This window comes from Paramacrobiotus metropolitanus, unplaced genomic scaffold, assembly GCF_019649055.1.
Source record: "Paramacrobiotus metropolitanus isolate TYO unplaced genomic scaffold, Prichtersi_v1.0 Parri_scaffold0000007, whole genome shotgun sequence".
NCBI lineage: Eukaryota > Metazoa > Tardigrada > Eutardigrada > Parachela > Macrobiotidae > Paramacrobiotus > Paramacrobiotus metropolitanus.
This window is the reverse complement of record NW_026570227.1, coordinates 304,541-328,410: the sequence shown is the minus strand read 5'-3', so window position 1 is coordinate 328,410 and position 23,870 is coordinate 304,541. Positions and strand designations below refer to the sequence as shown.

Genomic DNA, 23,870 nt, shown 5'->3' with positions numbered 1-23,870 from the left:
GTTTTCCCCGCATGATCTCGAAAATCCACATTCTACATTTGATAACGACTGACAAATGGCATTTTCTGCTTGTACTCTCTGTTTACATACACAGCGGTGAATTGACTATAAATACACACGTAAACTACACACATTTCAAAACGTCAATGATTTGTTATTCTATGCTTAAATTTCTTATTACCACGTCTTTACCGAAAATGTTCGCACAGATTCTTGTTGCCGCATTGGTGTTGTGCGCTGTCGCGACTGATGCACAGGTCATCAGTATCGGAAAATGCGCGCCCGTTACGGTCAAGCAAGACTTTGACCTTTCCCAAGTAAGTCTACATTTTTCGTTATAATTGTACCATGATTTACTCGAGTTTTGAAGCACAAGCGTAGCGTTTTGAATGATTTGTATTTCTTTGAATTGCGAAATTAATACTCTCTTTGGTTTTCATTGCAGTATCTGGGAAGATGGTATGAACAACAGCGCTACTTCACCATCTTCGAAATCGGACTGGACCGCGTCACCGCCAATTATAGCATTCGTTCCGACGGCGATGTAAAGGTCAACAACACCGGCCGCCAAAAGTACGTTTGCTGTTTTTTGTTGGACATTATTGGCATTTGAATTTCTGCTAATAAACATCCTTTAATTACAGCAACGGCCAGCTTGATTCCGCCATTGGTCGAGCGTATGTTCCCGACGCCAGTATTCTGGCTAAACTGCTGGTCAAGTTTAACGGTACGTTAGAAGGAATCATTTCACTCTAATTACGTAGCTGTCTGTATTTTATCAGCATTATGCAAGCTTTTATTATTTCCTCTGCAGAAAATCAGCCGGCTGGAGATTACTGGGTGATTGATACTGATTACACCGCATTTTCAGTTGCAGGTGCACAACCTTTGACCAACACAACAATACTTTGAGGAACTGTGACAATGCACCGATAAAGACGACATAACTGTTCAAATAATGAATTTGACCGGTTAATTTGCAAGCATACGCTTGCCGCAATCTCGGACCATTCAAAAGCGGTAAGAAAGCAGCCAATTTTTAAATCGTTTTTGGCAGACAGATACGAAAGGAATGCTAATTTTGCGTTATTTGGCAGAGTTTTTATGGCTGCTGAGCCGTGACCGTTCGGGTTACACGACCAGCGTCCAGCAGCGCGTGGAGCAGATCCTCAGTCAACAAACAGCACATCAGTCCGAAGCCACTCAAGCCCTTTAACCAACTCAACTGCCAAGCTTAACGGAACCTTTGCCGTTCGACTATGTGTCAAAAATCGGCGTTCCCAATCAGCTTGAACAATATATTACTGCCAAGCAGTAATTTTTTTTGGGACATTGTCGTTATCTAAAGGCAAAGAATGCTCTGCTCTTTGGCAGTATCAGTAGAATAAGTAAACTTATTGAATTTGTCAGTTATGCTGCAGAGCGGCAGAACAATTGGGCATGCAAGCAATTAAAGTTAGTAGTATAGCTCAAGGATAATCCTCACGATGGCGTTTGCATTAGTATTTGTCAAACCGGAGCATTTTGTGTTTTTAAATGCCTCACTGCACACCGGGTTTTACGAAAAAAAAAACACACCAAAAGCTAACATAGAGCGCGTTCCTGAATCGGCAGCGATTTTACCCAGCCGGCAAATATGAATCTTCAAATTCCAATTTAATCAAGTTTGGCGTAATCTACTATCCGGCAGGGCCGTGCGTACGCACTTACTGTAAAGTAAGTGCGTGCGTACTTACTGCAAAGTAACTGTAAAGTAAATTTCTGTACTTGTCAGTGGTACGAATATCGCACGCACTTGCACCAAGATAATATAGAGTTTCATTTCTGTTGACTTACCGCAAGTCAGACTTATAAAAAGCCAAGTGGCAGTGAGTAACAACAAATGACGCGTAAAAAACTACCCAATAATGCGATAACATACCAACTGTCACTGCCGCGATATGTGAATGACCGAACTTACACTAAGTCAGCCTGTTGATAAACAACCGAGCGCATGTACTGTACTTTATGCATCTTCACATCGCACATGCAAAAAAATAGCGCGAAAATGTTACTGTATGTTATGTTACTGATGTTACTGTTATGTACTGTACTGTATATCCAATTATCTTCAATACATCGGTAAAGCTAATTACTCCCGTCTTGAATGACTATCTAGTTAGCTTTTAATATTGCTTAATTAATTAATAATTGTTGCGCGAAATTACCACCTAATTAGTAATGAATGCCATCTTAAAGTCATTAAATCAATGTTAGCATATGCATCTCTCCGCGTTCGTAATTATGGTAAATCTAGATTTGTTATTTCACAGCGTCGATAACAGTACAGACTTACAGTATCAACAGCATTAACGTGCAGTGCAGGGCAGTTGCACTGCACTCACCGTGTGTACACCGTATAACGTGTAACACGCACAATGCATGGATAAGTCAACGATGCCCAACGGAAAATCTAGTCGAGACTAGATTTACCGTTAGGCAGTGTTGCCCTTAAAGTGGGCATGTGTTGACTGTTGCAAGAAACCAATGCACAACGCTTGCGTTATCTCTGAATGACACATAGGAGCATGACGCACAGGCCATTGGGCTGCATTATCATAAGGCAGTCAACACTGAAAGTACCTAATAATTATGGCCTCTGCCAGGTGCCTCCATCAGTTGTATACATCAGTTCTACGCTAGTAGTAAAAAAGCTTTACTATCTCCACTCTGCTATCAACAGTTACTGTTTCAAGATAAGAAAATCGTACTAGTACGTACTTACTTTGCCGATGCACACTTGTGAAGTATTTTATACTGTAATTCGCAGTCCGTTGTATCCGCACCCCACAAAGCATGTAGTAGCGGTAAAACAAAGTAACTACAGTCTACAGATAAATGCGTACTTGCGTGCGATACTTATTAATGGTAAAAACAAAAAAAATATTGACGGCATACGGTAGTAATTAGTAACGGTACCATGTGTGTGGCGACGTGATATTAACGCCTATGCTGTACCATGTAAGTAGAATAGCGCTATACTACAGCGCTGCTGTACTACAATAACGGTTCTTCTTTGAGTTAGACCAGGTTTTTAACGGGCGGCAAATCATTTTTGCTCTTTCTTTCCTCCACCACTTTCAAAAACGAACTTTCAGTGGCGACTGCGCCAATTTCCGTACTCAATCGCGCATCCTTCGCATGACGTCTTTTTTCAGGACGTTATACTCTGTAGGTTCAAGATATCTTCGTATTCCTGTGAAGCTTTCTCCGCTTGTTGGGTGGACCAATAAACCGTAGAGAAAAAACAATTAACACTCCTACTGGCGGTACATCTATTTTTTCTAGCGTGTGCGATGATTTCCGTACACCAGACTCTGTGGTGCAAGCCTATCGAGCGGGCCCTGTAGCCCTATATACGAGGTACATTCGAAGCATGCAGTTGTACTATTACCGGTACTACTCGTAGTAGTCAGATGCAGGTAGTCAAGTAGTCAGATGCCAAATCAGTGTTCTATTAGTTGTTTTACTTTTTAAATCAGTTTAGTCAGCGGAGATGTTTAAACTATTCTGCTGAAAGCAGTTATCTAATAAAAACATCGCATTTACTTTGCAGTTTGCAACTTAGCACAGTGTACCTTATACAGCTCGGCATTACTCATGCCCGCAGCGCGTCATCTAATGGTTCAATAAAGTATAATTTTGTAAGTGCGATGATCACTTGAACACCAATCTAATTAGAATCGCGCGCATAGGGCTTGGAACAATGAATCATCTGCTTGAACTAGTGGCTGACTAAACAGGAAGTCGTTTAGTTCGGTGAAAATTGGTAGGAGACTGAAATTAGTTGGTACGTGCTGGCAGACGATGCGTATCTGTACAAAGTTGGTACTTCTCTGAATAAATCTGTGTAATAACCTATGCCTTGTACAATCATCACAGAAGCTCTTCGATTCTTGTTAAACGCGTATTTATGGAAAACAACAATATACCAATACCATGAAGTTAGCATTTTGAATAGTTTCCGCCTTGTTGAATATTTCAGTTTGCTTGGACAAAGGAGTGGCCTTGATAAAAAAATTGATTTATCATTGTCATGGACACTGATGGCAGCTCCACCAGCGAAGAACCGTACTGGTGTGGGAGAAACTGTCAGTACACTTACAACGTCCAAAGCGTCCTCGGGACCGGAGCGTTTGGTTCGGTACACCTGGCATCGATTACGCATCATGGTGATGACGCAGAAATACAAGGAGAGGTTGCCGTTAAAATTTGCCGTTTTTCGAACGTGTCGGAACGCGTGCGTGATGTTGTAATATTATATTGTAATATTATATTGCGTAATATTGTATTATTAATAACCTACTCTGTATAAATTGTGACACTGTAACAAATATGTTTTCACAGTGGTAAAAATGCCGTGATTATAATTAGTAAAAAATCAACACTGTTAGCGGATTCAATTATATTCGCACTGGCCAGAGTGTAGAAAAACAGTACGTTTCTTACGCTTCCTGGCTGTAAATGGCAGTCATTTTAAGTAACTCGGTGTGACCATTGGCACCCTCTGATTCTAATGAATCAAAGTCAACACGTCTTTATATAATATTACGAGTATTACTCTCTGTTGCACTTCATTTGGCTTGTGGCCTAGCAGCATCAACTATCATTTTATTTACAAATAACCACCACCACAATTTCCCTATCTGTCTGTCCCAGCTAATACCGGCAGGCAAAACTACCAAAATTAATATAAATCACCGATTACGCTCAAAAAAGCGCTGAGCGCGGCTTTTGCAGTACGTTACTAATAATATTTTGGATTCTCAATTTATTTCAATATTTCGTAAACGGCCGCATGTATAATGGAGTTATTTGACATGCTAAAGGCCGTTTACCATTTTTTATCTTCAATTTCCCTACTTTACCCTGTCGTGGTTGTAATGGCGGTTATTGTAAAGCATTAACGTTCGTTACCGTGCGATGGAAGGCATCTCTTTGTTGCTATGCGCAAGGTTGCGCATAGCAACAACAAAGAGTTCTTATACAAGAACTTCCTGCGGCATCAGCAATTTTGAAGTGCCACTTATAAGTTCGATTCAAATAGTTCGCCGTATATCTGGGACCTCTGAAAAGTCACCCGCCTGCTTTTCCCATTTCTGTCTATCTATTGTTTTTGCTCTGATGTCGAAGCAATCATGGTTATTGATTAAAAGGATCTGGTCGCAGACGGTTACACAAGCGGCAGATCGACCAGCTTGGCTTTTCAGTTGCCAAGTTTGGACATTGGTCTGCACTTTACCACCTCTGCTGACTAACCCCATTTCCGGTAACTATTTTTGGTCTGACGATCGCGAAACATCAACTAATGATAAAGGTGCGCCGGCTAAGGCATTTAGTAGAAGACATTTAAGATAAGTTGGCTGATCAGCCGGCTTACCAATAAAGTCATGAAAAAGTTTAACTGGCTAAGGGGTGGCAGTATTTCGAAATTGTAATAATAATACAGTACTGCGATAACCAAAGATGGTGTTAATTATAATTATAATTTTGAACAGGAGAATGCAAAAGGGGTTGAAAGGGTCGACAAAGGTTAAAAGGAGGGTGTAGGGGCGTGGCAGTAGCCATTCCCTAAATATTTTGTCTGCGTTTGTTTATGCACACGGTATAAACAAACAATAATGTTCTGCCATTTTTTAGGTGGAGATTTGGCGTCGCTTATGGGTAGACGTAAAAGCGAAAAATCTCCCCTCGCCCAGTGGGAAGCCTTGTGCTATACTACGCAAATTATTGATGGTGTGCAATACTTACACGGCAATAATATCATCCATGGAGATTTGAAGCCCGGTAACGTTCTTGTAAAGCCGAAGGATCACCACCACAGCTTACTCATCGGTGACCTCGACGCTATTATTCCGATGCAGCAGAGCAATAGTAATTCTCAAGACTTTCCCAGCGCCTTTGGGACCGTTCGTTACACGTCTCCAGAATGTCTCAAGAAACTGTTCTCACTGGAATACAGAGATGTTGGAAGAAAAGCGGATATCTGGAGCGTTGGATGTATTATACACGATCTCGCCAACTGCTGCTTCGGTATCGAAGACAAAATGCTTGCCAACAAAGGAAGCCTGCCCGTGGCCTTTAAAGATCTAAATAATATTGCGTTGGCAACGCAAATAATCGCCGGTTATCTCCCTGTGATCGATGATAAAATTGCGACACCGTTTGAAGAGATGATTATACGGTGTTTAGAAGTGGATATCAAAAAGAGGCCATTTGCAGCAGATTTGATGCGTGACATGCGACAACTCTTAGGAGAACTGAGTGACCTCGCTGGCAGCCAGCAGGAAAGGGATGATCAATGCAGTGTTTGCGGAATTTCAGGCACACAACTTAACCAAAATAAAGGCAAGCCTTGTGAAGAAAAAGCTGTTTATATGTTGTTAAAACCCCCTTAACCTAAAATTGTGTTGGCAATACGAGTATATGTACGGTAATTATATTTACTTAAAATAATTAATGTATGTTGCTGCGTGTATCAAGCTAAGGTATGATTAGTTTTCCAATAACAACGCGTAATCAAAATGCACGGTAAACGTATTTCAAATTTCTCCTGATGGGTATCGAAATCTTGCAAAATTCCTTTTGTAATAGAAGTGACGGAAATTATTATTACTCTCACGTATAGAACAGCTGTATAACGTATAGAATTCTACCGAGTACATAATATTGTGACTAATCACAATCTACGCGCCTGATTCAAGCTCGTTAGTTTAATCAGAACAATAGCTGCAGAGAGGACACAGCCAATGTTGTGCGAAGTAGTTATAAGTAATAAGTACGAACGTAATACTTTACGAACGTAGTAGTTGCTGTCGCAGAAAATGTTCATACGTTCTTTACAAATTTTTCTATGAGAAATAAACAATCAAATATCTGCACATTTAAGGGGAGCCCGTATTATATCAAATATCTCAAAGTATCTGTAATGGCTTCAGTTAAATTTTAATATGTAGTTAAAAACGTCTTATTCATTAATCTCCGCCATTCTATCCATAGAAGCTGCAGAAAGCATGACCGAGTTTGATTCTACCGACTTAGAAGATGTGTTGGACAATTTGACACCGCTTCATGCGGCAGTGCTACGGGAAAGTGTCACCGATGTGCAGCAGATTCTCTCCGAATCGTCAACGGATGTTAATGCCAAAAGAGCCGGTCTGACGCCATTGATGCTGGCGTCATGCGGCCGAAATCCCCTTATTGTGCAGTTGCTGCTGGACTCGCCGCGCATTGACGTGAATGCGGTTGCTCTCGGTTTCAAGAGCATTACAGCTCTAATGATATCGGTGTGGGGTCTCTACGGTATAAGTGAGCCTTCGCAAATATCCATCGTGAATTTACTGCTAAGCCATTCAAAATGTGATTTTACATATAAAACCGATGAGGGGTTGAGTGCTCTGTCCATGGCTTGCGTGCGGGACAATACGGCAGCGGTGGACTGTCTGCTAAACGAATTTCGACTGGAAAAATATGCGCTAGATGATCTCAGGCTCATCTGGTGTTTCTCGGAACTCAATAGTGAAATGGGAAGGCTCATGAGCATGTGTCTTACCAAATTAAGAGGTCTGAAGCCCCAGGAAGTGCAAAACATTCTGGAAGACATCCGTAAGACTGTAGGGGGGCTTGTGATTGTTATTACAAGGACAGAAAACCATGATTACGTCTCCTCGATACTCTCCATCTTTCCTCATGCGTTTTGCATAAAGTTCACGCCACTTGTACAAATTTGTATTTTAAACAGCCGTTTGGTCTTTCGTTTTTAACTTCAACGGCGAACATGAGCCATCTGCTTGATATCGCTGCATTTGCTGTTTTTGATTTTCTTCGGTGGGAAATATAAAAACAGCCCTAATTATTACTTAATTGACAACAACTGCTAATGCGGCGTGTTTACGATTTAACTGAATATAACTACTGCTGATATTACTGAATTATTATTGTAACGAGCGGTTAAAATAGAGCGATAAAAAGGAAAAAGCGACAAGGAGTCATAAAATATTATTGCAATTATATTTGCAGATAACGACCGTGCGGCACTACTCGTAGCGGCGATGGTGAAATTGACTGATATACAGGAAGAGGCTAATGAGAGCCTTGAAGCTCTTGATCATACTATCAATGTGCTTCGCCTGGGGAAAATGGCTGTGGGCAAATTCGTTGGGATCAGTGATAACGAAACCTTAGTTCGAAAGAAACAAGCCGAGCATAATTTACTCTATGTGCATGATATGTGTAATTACGTCAGTACGGTGGAGAAGGTGAGGTGCGATGGTGATGTAGAGATCTGCATCAAGAAAAAGTATCCAGTTAAAATGTTATGCCATCCTGATATCCTTGACATTCAATCCCGAGGTAGGACAAACAGCCAATTCATTTCCTTCAGCCGAAAACTGGTACTGTGTTTTGATTTACAGAAGGCTACGAAGCCATTGACGGAAGCGGGGAAACAATTGGTGAAGGCGATGTGGTCGAAATTTTGGCGGATTATGATACAGTAGCCGAGCTGCAAAAAGGTCACGGAAGGATGCCTGGCCGCTTGCGGAAAGCATTAGGAAAAACGGTTCTGATTCGTTATTTTGATGTTCATGGAGACGCTTGTATCGTCCTTGCCGATAGATGTTTGCCTGTGAACCCGAGAGCATTACGCAAAGTGACAACGGGTGTGGTCCTATATTAATCGCTAACTGCGCTTAAGGGAATAGCTACGTCGGCTTAATTCGGCTGTATAAGCCCGCATTTTTGCGTTTGTTGAAAATATTATATATTTTTACATCCATATATATACTTGTTCCATTTAAATTAAACAAAATGCACAACTCAAAACCGGTAAGAGGCTAGGAGCGGATTTGAGGAAATAGCTTAAAGTTTGATTTAAAAAAATCACGCTTAAAAACTAACTAGTCAGTACGGAGCAACACAGAATTTCAGATAGTCCAACCAGAATATCATAAACATACAGATAGCTCTCCTGCACGTTGCGAGGCCTTTTTTTAAAGAACCTTTTTTTAAACTTCGCAAACTTAAAAAATCACTTTATGATTTTCGTAAATAACTGGAGTTAAACCATTTCTATTTAAAATCGCTCTCACAATTAAACTTCTAAGCATTTTCTGCCTCAAATGTATAAAATTTTTCTGAAGATTGTAATGTAGCACTTGAGTTGGGAGTCAGTTTCCAAACTTAATTGGATCCATTTTGAACAGTAGTTTTTGAAAGTTCATCCAAGTTTAAATCAGTCATGCACATTTAGACTGACCAGTGTTCGGTTTTATGGCTGTCCGTAAAACAAAATATGTGGATCAGTTACGACTAGTGTTGGGCCGGCCCGGCCCAGGGCCGCGGCCCGGGCCGCGGCCCTCGGCCCTGGCCGTGGCCCGCTGTAAACGTTGAATATGGAAAAAGACGTAGAAAAACAAAAAATTTCATTGGGATTTACTGAAATTTAGTAGTTTTCGGTGAGTTTTTCTTAATTTTCACAGCATTAAACGTCTCTAGGCGAAAATCCGTCTATTTTTTCGTTGACATACCCGCTGTAGCCGTTTGCATAATGACATCCGGGAATGAAATATCACTGTGCTGCAAGACGGCCCGGGCCGCGGCCCGGGGACATGTCGGGCCGCAGCCCGGATCGGCCCGCGGCCCGGGCCGTCAAACAACGGCCCGGCCCTCTTACCCGGGCCGGGCCGCGCCGCGCCGGGCCGGGCTGACCCAACACTAATCACGACTTAGTGTTCTCCATTGATTGCATCGCATATGCGCTAACTGGCATATGAGTATGTGATGTCTAGCCGGGCCAGTCATTGATTGCACCCTTGGTTAGTTAAGGTACTGTAACCAGCTAAAAAAATTCATATTACAGTACATAACCCTGCAATCTTGTAACTTCGACCTTTTTGTCATCTAATAGAGCAGTCTCGAATCTTAATAGACGCATCTTTTTGCAAAATGGCATCTTAAAATTAAAGCCGTTATAGCGATTCCCTTAAGACAATCTATACTTCCATAATTGAATTTAAAATGTCCTTGATTACTTTAAATTAAAGTACTATGTGGCGACGGATCAAGCCTGAAAATTGAGGATAAAGTGCGCTTACTTTACACGGATTCCGCTCTCAAGCTACTACAGACCGATGAGTATGGAGGGTGGTCGGATTCCTTGTCGGAACTCACCGGGCGCACACTAACTATAGCCAACTTTCTATTTTTACTTGATATGGAAAGTGAAGTTGTCAAAAGTGTTCTAATAATAAATGGCGGATCGCGTATCTATTATCTCAATCCGGAAGCAGTGGGCCGTGCGAATTTACCAGAAGACGATGATTGCACTATCCAACCAGTAATACCCAACAAGAAAGGGCGGGGTGCGACCTCATCACTCATGGATCAGATTTTCCCGTCATGAAGCTTTCTTTTGCGATAGGATTGGATTTGCATACATTGGCACTATCGGCACGCACTGGTGTTTATTTCACCAGTAGCAATTTCTTGCAGTTAGTTGCGGCTTGCTTATAGCGACTTACCATAATCGAACCGGTTTCTGGCGTCTGTTCACTTTACTTTTGGTATACTGTACGGGGCAGCCGGAAGGCCCGGAACTAACCGACAACTGAACCATTAGGTACTTTAACCTAGAAGCGTTTCTATTCATGCATTATTTTCTGGTTTCATTTATTTTATGCTTTTCTGCTTAGTTTTAGCATGTTGCCAACTATTGTTATTGTTCTCCGTCGTGCATCTCCCTACCGTGTATCCAGTTGTTATCAGCCGTACTGTGTATCCTTTATTTAACGCGAAGTGGCTAGCAACTCGGTCCTTTTGCGGAAACGGGCATACCGCCGACGCATTACACTTTTATGCTACACAGTAGCATATGCCACATAAAGAAATGATTTTTGTGCTTTAAAATATGATCATTAGTAATTACGCATTCGTTGTTACTGAGATATTAGCTTTCAAAGTGAAAAACTTGAAGTCGATTTTTACAGAGTACAGATATGAAAAAAAATATTCTGAAACGGCCATTTCAAAGATTCAAGTCTTAGAAGCTTATTATACGGACAGAATTTTGATTGATAAAAAACAGAAAAACAAAAAAAAATCAGGGGTGCCAAGGAAATGCTTGGGGCACCCTGCCCCTGGATATTTCTGACCATATCTGCCGAACGAAGCCCTAAATAGAGATTCAGTCCGTATAATAAGCTCAGAATGCGGTACTGTATTTAATGCGATTTTATTCGTATTTTTTGTTAAACAAATGTATTTGCAGCAAATTCTCAGAGTTTTTTTACGTTTTGTTCACTGTTAGCTTGCAAAAGTACACCTCTTTCTCGGCTCTGGTGCCGGTACCGAGAGATGGTGGCTGCCGCACACAAAAGCACCTGGACATGTGGAGCAACGCAGTTACGCAGAACAGGCAGACAGCCATAGAACTTTCACGCAGAGTGCACTGTTCACAATCAGACTGATCCAGTTATAGACGCTAAAACAAAAGACTGCAATCAGACAGCAGATCTGCATTTATAGCGTCTTTTGTTTCTGCTTCTTGTCAGCAAGCTCAACAAAGCTGGATGAGGCAGTTGCAGATTCTGATCGCAGCTGACTGCGATTGCTGCTTTGCAAACCAATGATGTCGGCGGCGATTGAAGGAATATGGCATTACTCCCAATAAGTGCGGCGCAAGCCATTGTTTTGCTGTTCACCTTACGTGCCCCCCTTTACCAGTTGTACAACTTGATTTTTTTGCTTGTTAACGAATCAGGATATGCTCATTACAATTATCGGGATATGTAGTAAAAAACATTCTCTATAAGTTGAGCTATGATGATTTTTGAGTATTATTTCGAAAATTCGCTAGCCACTTCGCGTTAATAGCCTTTTTGTAAGCAGTGCTGATATTCAAAAATAATTAATAAAATATACTGTATGTTATCCACATGCCACGGGCATTTATGTACCCTATTGTATGACCGCTTGACCGCATTCATTTTAATTAATTAGTAACAGAAATCACCGCACCAGTAATAAAAACCAAAGCGCCGCTGCTATATCCGACAGTTCGCCAACAGAGATCGCTTGCCGGACACCGTGTGCTATTGGACCTGCTATTTGCTCCAGGGCCCAGGTTGTTATTTTGAAAGCGTGCTGTTCCATCTCGCATTGTGAGCCTCGTTGCCAATTGCCAAACCAGGTTTAGTTTTTTCATTCTCAAACGGCTGCCGCCTCCGCTTGAGAGTTATATTCTGCAATCGACCATACCAATCATGGAACTTCTCACGAGATAAACTAAGCAGTAGGACAAGGTAAAGTTATCGGCGAAGGACGGTAGTTTACGGATGCCATAGTAAGATACCAGGGTTCGACAAGTAACACGGGTGCGTGGTCCACATTGCTTCTTTAAACTACGCTCGACATGGTCATAGAGCGTTCGTTCTGCGCCATAACATTTACGTTTTCGTTAGCTGGTCCAGCATCACCAGTAGTCCAGAGCCAACAACGGAAGCGTATCATAGATTAAGTGTACGCCAGCATGGTTCACTTAACAGCCAACCGTGGAATGTTGCCCATCAGCGTGCACCTCACCGTCAACCGTGGATGGGTGCCCTGATTGACAGTGGGCAAGTTAAACGTAGACTGCCAGACTTCCGCGGTTGACTGTTAAGCCAGATTTGCAGCCACACGAGTGTTCAAAGAGTCTTGACCATTCGAACGCACTACCGAAAATGCTTCTTCCCTCCTCGTACTCTAAGGCCCAGAAAGGCACCACTAGGCTATCGCCTATCGGCAAAGCATACGTACAAAATGTAGCGAAATGTTCTATCAAACGATCCTATAGAGAGCGGATGCCGCTCTGACACAGGTGTTCATTCATTAGTAATTTAAACAAGGTAACATCGTTAGTAATACTTGAATTTGAATTTATTGTCTTATGCATCGGGACACGGTCCCCTCAAAGCATTCGACACTCGAGACAAAAGAGAGAGAAAAAAAAAACAAAAGTCGACATTATCAAAGATAAAGAGTTTTAACATTTCTTAAAGGTCATTTCACGTTTACGTGTTAGTTACACATACTTATATTCCGGCAAAACAATAAACATAGAAAGGTGGATGCAGGTGTCATTAGTCCGTTCGTTGTCAGTAAAATTAAACAATTTAAAACTTAGTACAACAGGTCGGTATCGCAGTTTTTCTTGGTCCGCTGCAGTTTACTCCACTGCAGTTTACTCCATGTGACTCTGTCGAGCGCATTCCTGAAGGTGTTGACTGAAGAATAGCAGTCTTTTGGTAAGACGATTTCATTCCATAAATCGCAGATTTCATGAACAAAGGATTCTGGCGTCGGTATTACCGTGGTTCCACAAAGCACTGTCGGAGCTGGACGAATTGGATATGGGTGATTCAGGAGTCGATGTACTGACCTACTCATTTAGTTTAGTTGCCGTCATTAGTTGGATGTACTTGTAAGGTGTTTATCGCTCATTAGAAAACGGATTCCATTCCACACCTTCTAACTGTGTTAAAGCAAAAGCTGAGAATCAGTTAGAAATGGTAAACGATATCCATAAATACCTATCAGTAATGCCAATCACGCCCCACTCGTTTGAAACTTCCCACTCGTTTAACTCTCTCGCATACACAATCCCGACGTTCCTCCGCGACAGTATACGCTTAGCGCGGTGGCAAAGGAAACGCAGCTTGGGAACAACGTTTTTTCGCCGTAATGCGTGACGATTATGCGTGCAACAACCGTGCTACCCAAATTAGTAGAATCGCCAAGAAAATCCGCCAGAAAATACGTTAGAATGGTTAAGGGCGTGTCAAGAAATACAGACCTGCGTTGACCACCGTTCCACGCCATCGATAAATAGTCGAAATAGGGCAGCAGTCAGGATTCGGCAACTCAATTTATCCTCCAGTTTCAAGCGGCCACGATGGCCTTCATTTTGTAAGGAGAGAAGCGGCTCATGCACAGCGACAAAGTCTTTCAAAGGATTTCAACACCTCGCGCCGTGGTGCAGTGGTACTGCCTACACGGATTTAACGATTCCCCCATCGGTGCATTTTTCGGCCGTTTCTCGGTTCCTGTGGATAGTGCCATGGTCTTAATTTACTACCGTGTACACGTACTGGACTTAATTGTAGCCATTGTATCCACTTTGATTATCATAGCTGACAGCTCTTACGTCCGGGCAATTGTGCCGGATGGCGCCTTCTAAGCTGCTCATCCAAACAGTGGTCCTCTTCATCTCAAAGAGTGTCTTTGAGATGGAGAGCGTTCCAGTTTGAGGGAAGACAGCTTCTGGCTTCTCCGCCGTAATGAGCGACGATTATGCCTGCGACGAATCCTGCTAACTTAATTAGTGGTATCGTCTAGAAAACCAGAAAGAGAAATATGATCAGAATGGTCAACGGCGTGCCAAGGAAAACTAGACATAATACGTTCACCGTTGCGCACAGGGTCACGTATGCACCGAAGCAGCCGAAGCGTTTTTGCTGAACGCTTGAATTTTCCGTACCATTGTCGGACTCATGCCAGTAAGAGGCGACGCGGTCCTAGAAACAACCGTCGACATCCTGTCGTAAGATATGGAATAATAAGCGTTGCTGTACAGTTTACAAACTACCAATCATGTATGAACCCCAAAGTTACGTGCTGTTGGCCGTTTCCCCAGTCTTTAATCAATATGTATCCAGTATGTATCTGTGTTGAATTTCCACCCTGTTTATTACTTGCAGGCTCAGTACAGATACCCGTATGAAGAATACAATGATATACAGTAGCGCATTATGTGAACTTTCGAAATCCGTTGTACCGTAATTTTACTGACTACATTCACATCTAAAGTCATGTAAAGCTTTAATATCATCCCCATTTGTTTCCGGTTGGTACCGCCGGCCGGCACTTCTTATGAGGTCCTGTTCAGGACCTAGTGATAAAGTCTGGGTATATACAGCCCTGGGCTGTCACGTGGGTGCAGTTTTAGAAAATATAACAAAAATAAATTACAATTATTTCCATACTTTACAATTATTAATAATTAATTACAATTATTTCCATACTTCGCTTTGCCCATTATTTTAATCAGTACCGCTTTAGGGATCAATATATTAATCACTTTTACTGCATAGATTGCATCCCTGATAAGCTGCACAGGCTGCATAGACTGAATGGTAATGCGTAGACTGCATTTCATTCAGCCGTGGTTGTTCATGTGGCCGCTCGCCACAGGGGCTATCAGTTCGGTAAAGGGAATGCTTTTAAGGTTGAGAGAACCATGAACTGATTTTCAAATAAAATTCGTGTTTGCCCTATCGCATGTACCGATCATGTTTCGACGAAATATAGATGTTATTCTAATATATATTCATTCAAATTCAAATACATGTAAAATGGCCATGGACCACAAGAAACGCGGAGGCGAAGCGGAGGCTGTTTCTTGTACTGCAGTATTTCAGCACCAGATGCTATACACCTATAAACCTTCAATAATGCAGTGCTCTTATTGCGCGTATGTAACTGTTAATTTGGTTTGATAGTCTGGGCAAACAGTTTTGACAAAACCTTTTGAAAACGGAGACTGTTTTGAACTCGCTGACAATCAATCTGCCGACCTTAAAGTTCGGCAGAATAATTCCGGTAATATCTAACTGACATTTATCGGGCTTTTACACCTTTGCTCCACCACAAGCGGGCAGTTGAACAAAATAATTTTAAAAATACTTATGCGCATGGTTAAAATTATTGTTAATTTTGCCGTTAATCTTAAGGCCTTGCGCAATACGCAACCTTACTATTACCATTCCTTACCAAATCCAACGCCGCTGAAGTATTCTCTTTAAGCCAACAATTGCTAAAGACAACGAGGCAGCAAGTTCTCCCACGGATTCCAGGTAGAGGAACCAAAAGAAACCCCTGCCGTCACCTTTCCAGGTTCCATCACAGTGGAAACTTCCGACGGACGATATGTCGATGCAAGCATTCAGGGTCTCTCCGACAGCAAAAGTCAGAAACAGAAAACAATCTGGATAACACCCTCGCAGCACTGTAGCGAATATATTCCGGATCGTCAGCAATACAGCGACGATGCCGGATGTACACGATGTCCACAAAAACTCACAAAACATGGTGACTTTTCGGAAATTTCTAGAGTTTCACCTCCTCTATGAACGTTTAGCAAAAACTTAAATTTTGCAAATAACGATTACGTTACCTACAATGAGTTCTTTTTGTTAACACTTTTACCTCTAGCCAACACACTTTAAGGCATCTTTTTTTAGGCAACCAATCAGCTGGACTGGTATGGGGCAAAATAGGCGGAAGGATATCCACCCCCCAGACCGGGGCAAAATGGCCGTCTGGCTGCTCATACGGAGAACTGGGGTAAAATAGCTAATAGGTTATCCAACCCCAGACTGGGGCAAAATAGCCAACCAGCTGTTCCGCCCCCATTAGGCAGTACTGGGGCTAAATAGCCTTAGCCAATTTTTAAACTGACTGTTACTAACATCGCAGTCCTTGGAAGTAGAAAAGCTGTAATTATTTAACGACATGCTGGGTTCTTTCTAAGATGAGGTTGCTGTTGTGTAGAGTGGGAGGTAAGTCCTTCAGTCGGTAAAAGCGCGTACGTACAGATTGAGAACTCGTTGAAGTGCTGCACTGCTGCGTGCTCATCGTGCAGTTACCAATGGCAGTGGGTTCTGTTTCTCGCTGGAGAACTCCGTTTCGCTGCGTTCCACCTTGTTTGTTCCCATTTATATGGTGTGTAACTTTAACGAAATTCCCTGCGTCCTTGTTGACGCCCCATGTCACTGTACAGATATGTTGTATCTCGAAGGTTCCCCATTTGTAGGTGTTGCACTGGGTTTGTCACTGTAAATGCAGTGTTGTTCCTTGGTAGATCACAGACCAACCCATCGTCAGATTAGCCATGTTGGAGATATGGAACCGTTAAATTAACGTGGTGGGCGACGGCCAGACCCTGCTGTACGGCCGCGTAGTTGACGTGACGGAGGACGGGTTGTACATCGATCTGTGTCCCAACCGACGACGGGAACTCATCCCCTTCGCCAAGGTCTCCCTCTCCCAGCGCTTATACCCTTTCCATTTCATAATCATGATGTCGGGAGAGGAACCGTGGACCAGCCTCCCCGTGGAAGTACTGCGCCGGGAGTACCCAGGCGGAGCATGGCGCTGGTTGCCCGGTGAAATGATCAATCCGAGTCCGGAATCCATGCTGGCGAAACCGTTATCGCGGCATCTCATTTACGAGGTCAACATCGTCCGGAGCCGGGATGACAGCCGCCCCTGGACGGACCTGGTTCCGTTGGAACGCGTTCGCTGGCCAGTGCCGGATGCCTGGTGGACCGACCACTCTAACCATGACCGTGCGTTGTGGTTGGTGACGCTGCCGCGGGCAACTGGAACGGGATGCATTGTCCAGTGCAGTCTGCCACTGCCGGCCAGTTGTCAGGGCGCGACGGCCGTCCACCTGCTGCAAGTGTTGAAGGAGCCCGGGGCGAACTTCCAGTTCCAGTTTAACAGCCCAGTGCTGGGTGTTGATGTCGCGGACGGACAGCTGCGGTATGCCGTGGAAGTGGAGGAAGACGTCTCAATCGCACGATCCCATGCCGCCGCACAGGTTCGTCAACGTCTCTGGTTAGTTTGTGTTTACTGATTAGCCAGAGTTGTTAGTTTACCCATACAAACAGAGTAAACTATACTACCTGTAATCAGAGGTTGGGGAGTAATATCCTTACGAAATCTTTAGGCGAGTTTAATTCGCTTCGACGGGAAGAGCATTGGCACCAGAAACCAGATGATAGTGAATTCACTTACCTAAATACACTTGTGGAAATTGCTAGAAATTTTATTGGGAAGCAAACTAGTTCAAGAAGTTGACTTGTACCGTACATAAGCTGGGTCAAATGAGTCATTTGACCCAGCATTCGAAACGACTCATTTGAAATGAGCATAAATGTCAGTTTTCGCGTGAAGCCTCAGATCTCCAGTGAAGCACATTTTGAGACATTACTTTTTGGTGAAATTAGATGCTGCACAGCGAGCTGATCCAACACCTTCCGAGCATTCTGCACAAATGCCAGCTTGTCGCGCCGGCTCTTGTTAAACGCGGGACGCCGGAAGAATGGTGTACCGTGGCGGTGGATGTGTGTGGCAGGAGGTGTTGGCCCATCTGGATACGCTGACGCACACCCGGCTGCGCGTGGTGTGTTCCGCGTGCGACGCTATCCTGGACAAGCCGGCTTTAACCAGCACTCTGCTTATTGAGACGGGCGTTCCCGGTGGACAGCAGCCGGATCTCCACTACACCCTCACCGCGCCCATCGTCCACTGCCTGCGCCCCACCACCCACCACTTGATCCTCCATGACCGCCACAGCCGTCTCCGCTTCCGGGACGTCCTGGCTATGTGCGACATGATGCACTACGTGACGCGGACCCTTCCCGGGATCCGTTTGGCGGATCTGTACATCGTGGGTATAGCGGACATGTTCACGGAGATAAACCGCCTCACGGATGCCATGAAACCCAGAGCGCGCTGCGAGATGCACCATCCCCCCGCCGGGACGCACCGTCCGCTTCGTCTGGATGATTTCATCGCGTCGTGTCGCGGGCTGCCGTGCGAGGCCGTCCACCTGGTCGGCTGCACGGTGCGCTTCGACTTGCGCCCGCGATCCCATAAGGGCCGCCCGCTTCAGATCGACTTCAAGATGCCCCGGGTACGACTGCCGCGGAATACGTACTGGGCGGTCGCGGTGTAGGATACGTGGGAGGCGGCGCTGCCGGTGCCCAGTGCCGCCCAGCTGCGGGCACTGGAGGCGTGGTTGACGCCCAACGCGGTTGACTGGAGCCGAGCGGCGCATCAAGACGCCGCCTGCAGAGTAAGAGGGCACTCTACACAATAACCAGTAACGGATATTGGGGGTTGAAATTCAAATAGTTTTGGGCCGTTTTTGAAATGTCGGTGAAATTCGCAATTTAAAAAAAGCTTTTAAAATCTATTTCTCAAATAGAGTCTTTCGGAAAGATTCTTTCCGTTGAAAATCGATCAACGGTCGACATTGTTGTTCCTGCCCTAATAGAAGCGAGAAATAAGTGCAGCGCAAAATTAGTGCCGAATCTGAAGATGCTACGTAGGAAATTTAGTTGTGGACATTTAATTAGGGGATGCAGCTTAGCTAAGTAATGGAAATGTGATAGCACTACATAATATAATTGTTGGTAGGTGTTGTGTGCGACAGACCGCGGATCCACGTCCGTCCTCTCAGTACCGCGAGAAGCAGTGGTGCAGCGATGGTCTGCACGGTCTGCGCTGGGAGAACCTGTCGCGCATCACGCTGCGCTTCCTTCTCATCATGCTGTGCATCCGGCAGCGTTATCGTCTTGTGTAATCCCATTCCTCGAGTTGCATTAGTCGCATATTATTTCTGTACAGATCATCAACGGCAACTGAGGATTATGCCAAAATAACACGTGTAATCATCCGTAATAACGAGCTGTATGTTATGTTCTTCATTTGGCGCTAAAGCCGCTTCCTCTTCTTCGTAAAATTGCCACGGATAGAAAGTGCAGGACGCAAGTTGTAAAAGTGATTGGGTTGTACGGAAGGTTCTTTGCGGTTTCATACAGTACCATGCAAGTGATGTCGCTAGACATAAAGTATAACTGATACTTCGTTCATCGACGATGATTGTGCCGAACACAAGCGATTGTAAGTGTAACACTTATTTCTTCTGTTGCATTAACACTTCAGCTTATAGAATAACAATTAATATCACAACGCAGTACGCTTAATCAGCAGAAAACAGTCTCCGGAGGTCTAAGAACAGAGAACAACTGATCTAAATATGCTCCCGGTGGAGCTGTTCCCTGAACGGAGGCTGAATTTCCATACTGACACGCTGACGCCAATATTCCTGGAGCCGTAACATTTCATCAACGGAAGAGTTCAATATATACTGTTTTTTAACGGCTACATTTAAATAATTTTAATTGGTGCCCATTAGCGCATGTATTCGGAAGTGTACGTGCATCGGCTGTTATTCAGTTGCTGAATAAAAGTATGGCGATATTGCGAAGATATCATTTTGCGGGCGACCTGCTCGAAGCGTGATCTACGCAAACACACTTTTACTGCTTAAACTTTCCATGAAACCCAAATATTCAACACCGTTGTGTCACTCATTTCAATCAAATCAAAAGGAAGAAACATTCGACTCAAGGTTCTTTTGAGCTGTAAAGTGAGGCAGAACACTCAAACATAACATGGGTTCAGTACATGGTTACAACTCAAAATGATGAACGATAGGAGGATGAAAATGTTCAATATAAGATAAGAAGAAAGTACGGGACACAAGGAACCGTAAACCTCATTCACGCACCTATACACATACCATAGCCATAAATTCACAACGAACCAATGAGCTCATTTGAAGTCCTGCAGCGAGGCGTTATTCATGAATTTCAGTCGATCCTTCGCGTACTTCTTCTCGTAGATGTAGATGAAGCGGAAGAGCGCCTCCATGTTGGGCGAGTTGTCCATCTCCACGTGGAACTGCTGCCCCAGGTCGTCCATCATAAAGCGGAACGGCTGAATCCCGGCTTTTTCTCGCTTCTCCACCAGTTCTTCCAGGTCGTCATGATGGGTGATGGGCAAGGTACCTAACTGGTGCTTCATGATCTTCTCATACACCTTCAGATTGTACACGCGGCCCAAGTGATCCACGCGACGTACGCCCTTGTCGTCGTCCTTCAGGTGAATCAGAGGTTCATTACCGTCCTCCGGCTCGAGGTTATTCCAGAACACACTGGACATTATGACGCTCATGGGGTTATTGACGCCCAGCAGACCCAGCGTCAAGATGGGCTGATAGATGCGGTCGTTGGCGAAGATGATGAGGTCCTTGGGGATCCCGTCGTAGATCATCAAGACCAGCAGTTTCAGCAGTTCCTCCTGCGTCCATCCGTTCAGTCCGATGGAGTCCACGAATCCGTTGACATGCAGGAATTCCACCGTCCCGTCCAAGAGTGACTGTTCCGGCTTGGGTCCTTTGTTCAGCAACCACAAGAAGGTGCTTTTTCCCAGTCCTTTCGGACCCAGCAACAACAGGGAATCCGTCTGGCGAATCGGCAATTTCAGATTGTTGACGAATTCCATCTTCTCCTCGCGATCCTTGATGGGACGCTGCAGTTGATCGTTGACCTTCTGCACCTCCTCCTGGCTGACTTTCATCGCCTGTCGCAGTTGCTGTAGTTCCTCATCGTGACGCTTCTGTTCGGCTTGACGTTCACGGTCGCGATGTTCTTTTTCGCGCTGGAAATCCTGCTGCAGACGCTGTCGTTCGGCCGCGTTGGTGCTCGTCAGCTGTTGGAAGCGCTGCTGGAAGAACTCGTTGTCGCGCTGGCGTTGCGTTTGGTATTCCTGTTCGCGGCGTGCCATTTCTTCTTGCAGGGGACGCGTGATAGCCCCCACATCTACCTCTCTCGAACCCCCTCCGCCCATGATTGATCGAATAGCGTCGATGGCAACGGGAAGTATCAGTGAAACTATTTTTTCCATGCAGGTTCGTTCGACAGTGGATGGCTCCTGATTTAGCGTTGATTTGAGCTTTACCGTATGCGAGAGACTCGGACTGAATTGGCATGGCTGTGCGTGGCTGCGTGGTAATTATCGCGCGCACAGTGGCGCCGCCTGCATAGCATAGATACCAGAGAGCCGAACACACAGCTGATTCATGCCGGTTTTTTTCCGTGTTCGCGGGATGCTGATTGGCGGGGTAACCAGACAAAGCTCTTCCTCAATAATTTGTCATTCAACTTCAGCACTGTGTTAAACCGTGTTAAAGCCTACGCGCTTGACTACGGTTAGATACTGTACTCGTGCCGTCGTACGGTACATCCGCAAACGCACTCGGTTAAGGCGTCCGTACCGCGCACGTACGTGGGTTTATTATCCGACTTCCATTAAATGACCATTACAGTATGCGCCGGCTTTGCAAAAAGCGCCTTTCAAACATAAAATTGTTTCTTAAGATTTGTTCTTCGTGCTTCAACTTGAAATTTGAAGGTAAAGCCACTTTTCGTAACGAAATCGAAAAGAAAAAGAACGGGGATTTTAAGGAGTATGCAAGACAAAAACCACGTTGCGCTGCCACACCGGGCGGGTGTAATGGTTTCGAGCGGCAAAAAACAAAACCGGTTGCGCTGGTGTGGGTTGAGCAATCGCAGTTCGTGCAGGATTGCTGCACTTGCGCAAATGTTGCCCCGCAATCGCAATTTCTTATGTTGCATGATCTTCCAGCAAACCCGAGCTGGAAAGGCCTGAAATATCCAGTCTGAGTCCGGCTCCATCGGCATCCCATTTCCTGGGAGCTGGCTACGATCTGCACACCCTTTTTCGCTGAACATGGATTCGGTATACGAAACAGCATCATGTCGACGAAGCTCCTGAAGCTGATGTACGCTTGTCATGTCCACTGCAACCATCCATGCCATATGGCAGCTATACCCGGGTGCTGGCACACCCACCCGGATCACTGTTGCCGCGCGCACGTTCGTCGATTATCAGAAACAAACCAAAACCACGCTTTATCTATCGTCAGGAGCCAAAGGATTACCTCCAATTAACCTAAAGCTTCAAAGAAAACTTTGCAATGTTGCACTTTGCAATGGCTTTAGACTTCTCTCTTGAGAAACGATTTATGTTAGAACTACAATTAACTTTTTGTAGAGAATCGTAGCCAACCGCTTCGGTATTTCGGCTGAAATATTAGATGAAACGCGGGCTTACCTCAGCGACGGTTTGAACGGTTTGCTCTTCATTGATTATGTTAATACAACGATTCTGGAAGAAGACCGGCTTGAACATAATGCGTTCAAGCCTGTTTATCTTCAAAACAATTTGGCTGACAGCGTGTGCCGGCTTCCTGAACAGTTCAATGCCGTTGAATACGTGGCTTTGCTCACACGCTTTGGCACGCACATCATCGAAAAGCTGCAGTTGGTAAAGCTCTCACGAACCCGCGTGTTCGTGGATCCCAAAGCGATAGTCTGGTACCTGCTCCGAACCGGCACAACCTTCACCGATGGTAGCGCACGCTGGGAGGACGGAATACACGTCTGCGATACTGAGAGGAGAATGCTCATGCGAATTAACGAAGATCAGACAGAACCCACGGTCACACTGAGTCGTCAATGAGACCGCTGCGCACAAGATTACTCTGCCGGTTCATCTGCTAGACATGCGGCTGCCGCTGAGCATGGTCGCTCTGAATCGGTCTCTTGCGGAGATCTGCTGGTGATGTAATCAATAACCTAGGTGCACTAACTGCTTACGACAAAACGATTAAAGGTTTAGGTATCACGCCATACTGCTTAAAGCAGCGCGATTCCACAGTTTCAGGTTTCGTCACAACGTAACTGTTCAGCACGCGCAAAACGTTCCCCTTTACAGCAATATCCAAAAGCTCCAATACGCCATGCACAAGCATTTGTTTACTTGCAATGAGATAAACCACTGGGGCAGTCCCCCGTTATGATTTATTTCATTCAAAGTACACAAATGCTTCGGCGTCTGTTTTGCGGGCAAAGCTTTCCAGTTCTGCTGCTAGGCAAGCTGCAGAAAATAAGGTTACCAGAAACAAAAATTCCTACGATACATGAAGCTATTTCGGTGCGGATTCTGGACTTCTAGCGATTAACGATTTTAGCCAAATTTCCCATAACCGTTGAAAAATGAAAACGCAATGGAGAGCGTTTTACGCTATGCGATGCATTATCAAAGATCGTGGAAAAGCTTATTGCGAACCAGTTTCG

The 23,870-nt window shown here is 44.4% G+C and overlaps 3 protein-coding genes across 3 annotated transcripts; 2 read left to right on the top strand and 1 right to left on the bottom strand.

The window, feature by feature from the left end:
* Positions 1–180: 180 nt before the first annotated feature.
* On the top strand, positions 181–1,216 carry LOC129582381 (apolipoprotein D-like). The gene is made up of 5 exons (XM_055473894.1): positions 181–317; positions 446–573; positions 645–727; positions 815–877; positions 1,098–1,216. Exons 1-5 carry the CDS (start codon positions 198–200, stop codon positions 1,214–1,216), a joined length of 513 nt encoding a protein of 170 aa, XP_055329869.1. The 5' UTR covers positions 181–197.
* Positions 1,217–3,871: 2,655 nt separating this feature from the next.
* On the top strand, positions 3,872–10,908 carry LOC129582273 (uncharacterized). The gene is made up of 6 exons (XM_055473762.1): positions 3,872–4,211; positions 5,680–6,387; positions 7,039–7,644; positions 8,059–8,391; positions 8,454–8,699; positions 10,083–10,908. The coding sequence occupies exons 1-6, from the start codon at positions 4,076–4,078 to the stop codon at positions 10,439–10,441; spliced, it is 2,388 nt and encodes a 795-aa protein (XP_055329737.1). The 5' UTR covers positions 3,872–4,075; the 3' UTR covers positions 10,442–10,908.
* Positions 10,909–20,277: 9,369 nt separating this feature from the next.
* LOC129582336 (uncharacterized) lies at positions 20,278–21,671 on the bottom strand. Its single transcript, XM_055473846.1, has one exon. It carries the CDS (start codon positions 21,613–21,615, stop codon positions 20,482–20,484), a length of 1,134 nt encoding a protein of 377 aa, XP_055329821.1. The 5' UTR covers positions 21,616–21,671; the 3' UTR covers positions 20,278–20,481.
* Between the last annotated feature and the right edge of the window lie 2,199 nt (positions 21,672–23,870).

Excerpts from the sequence above, each read along its gene's own strand:
- LOC129582381 (XM_055473894.1), top strand. The coding sequence starts at position 198 with ATGTTCGCACAGATTCTTGTTGCCGCATTGGTGTTGTGCGCTGTCGCG. Across the intron at positions 574-644 it reads AACAACACCGGCCGCCAAAA|CAACGGCCAGCTTGATTCCG; the intron begins GTACGTTTGCTG and ends CTTTAATTACAG. Across the intron at positions 878-1,097 it reads CACCGCATTTTCAGTTGCAG|AGTTTTTATGGCTGCTGAGC; the intron begins GTGCACAACCTT and ends GTTATTTGGCAG.
- LOC129582273 (XM_055473762.1), top strand. The coding sequence starts at position 4,076 with ATGGACACTGATGGCAGCTCCACCAGCGAAGAACCGTACTGGTGTGGG. Across the intron at positions 4,212-5,679 it reads GGCATCGATTACGCATCATG|GTGGAGATTTGGCGTCGCTT; the intron begins GTGATGACGCAG and ends GCCATTTTTTAG. Across the intron at positions 8,392-8,453 it reads CCTTGACATTCAATCCCGAG|AAGGCTACGAAGCCATTGAC; the intron begins GTAGGACAAACA and ends TTTGATTTACAG.
- LOC129582336 (XM_055473846.1), bottom strand. The coding sequence starts at position 21,615 with ATGGAAAAAATAGTTTCACTGATACTTCCCGTTGCCATCGACGCTATT.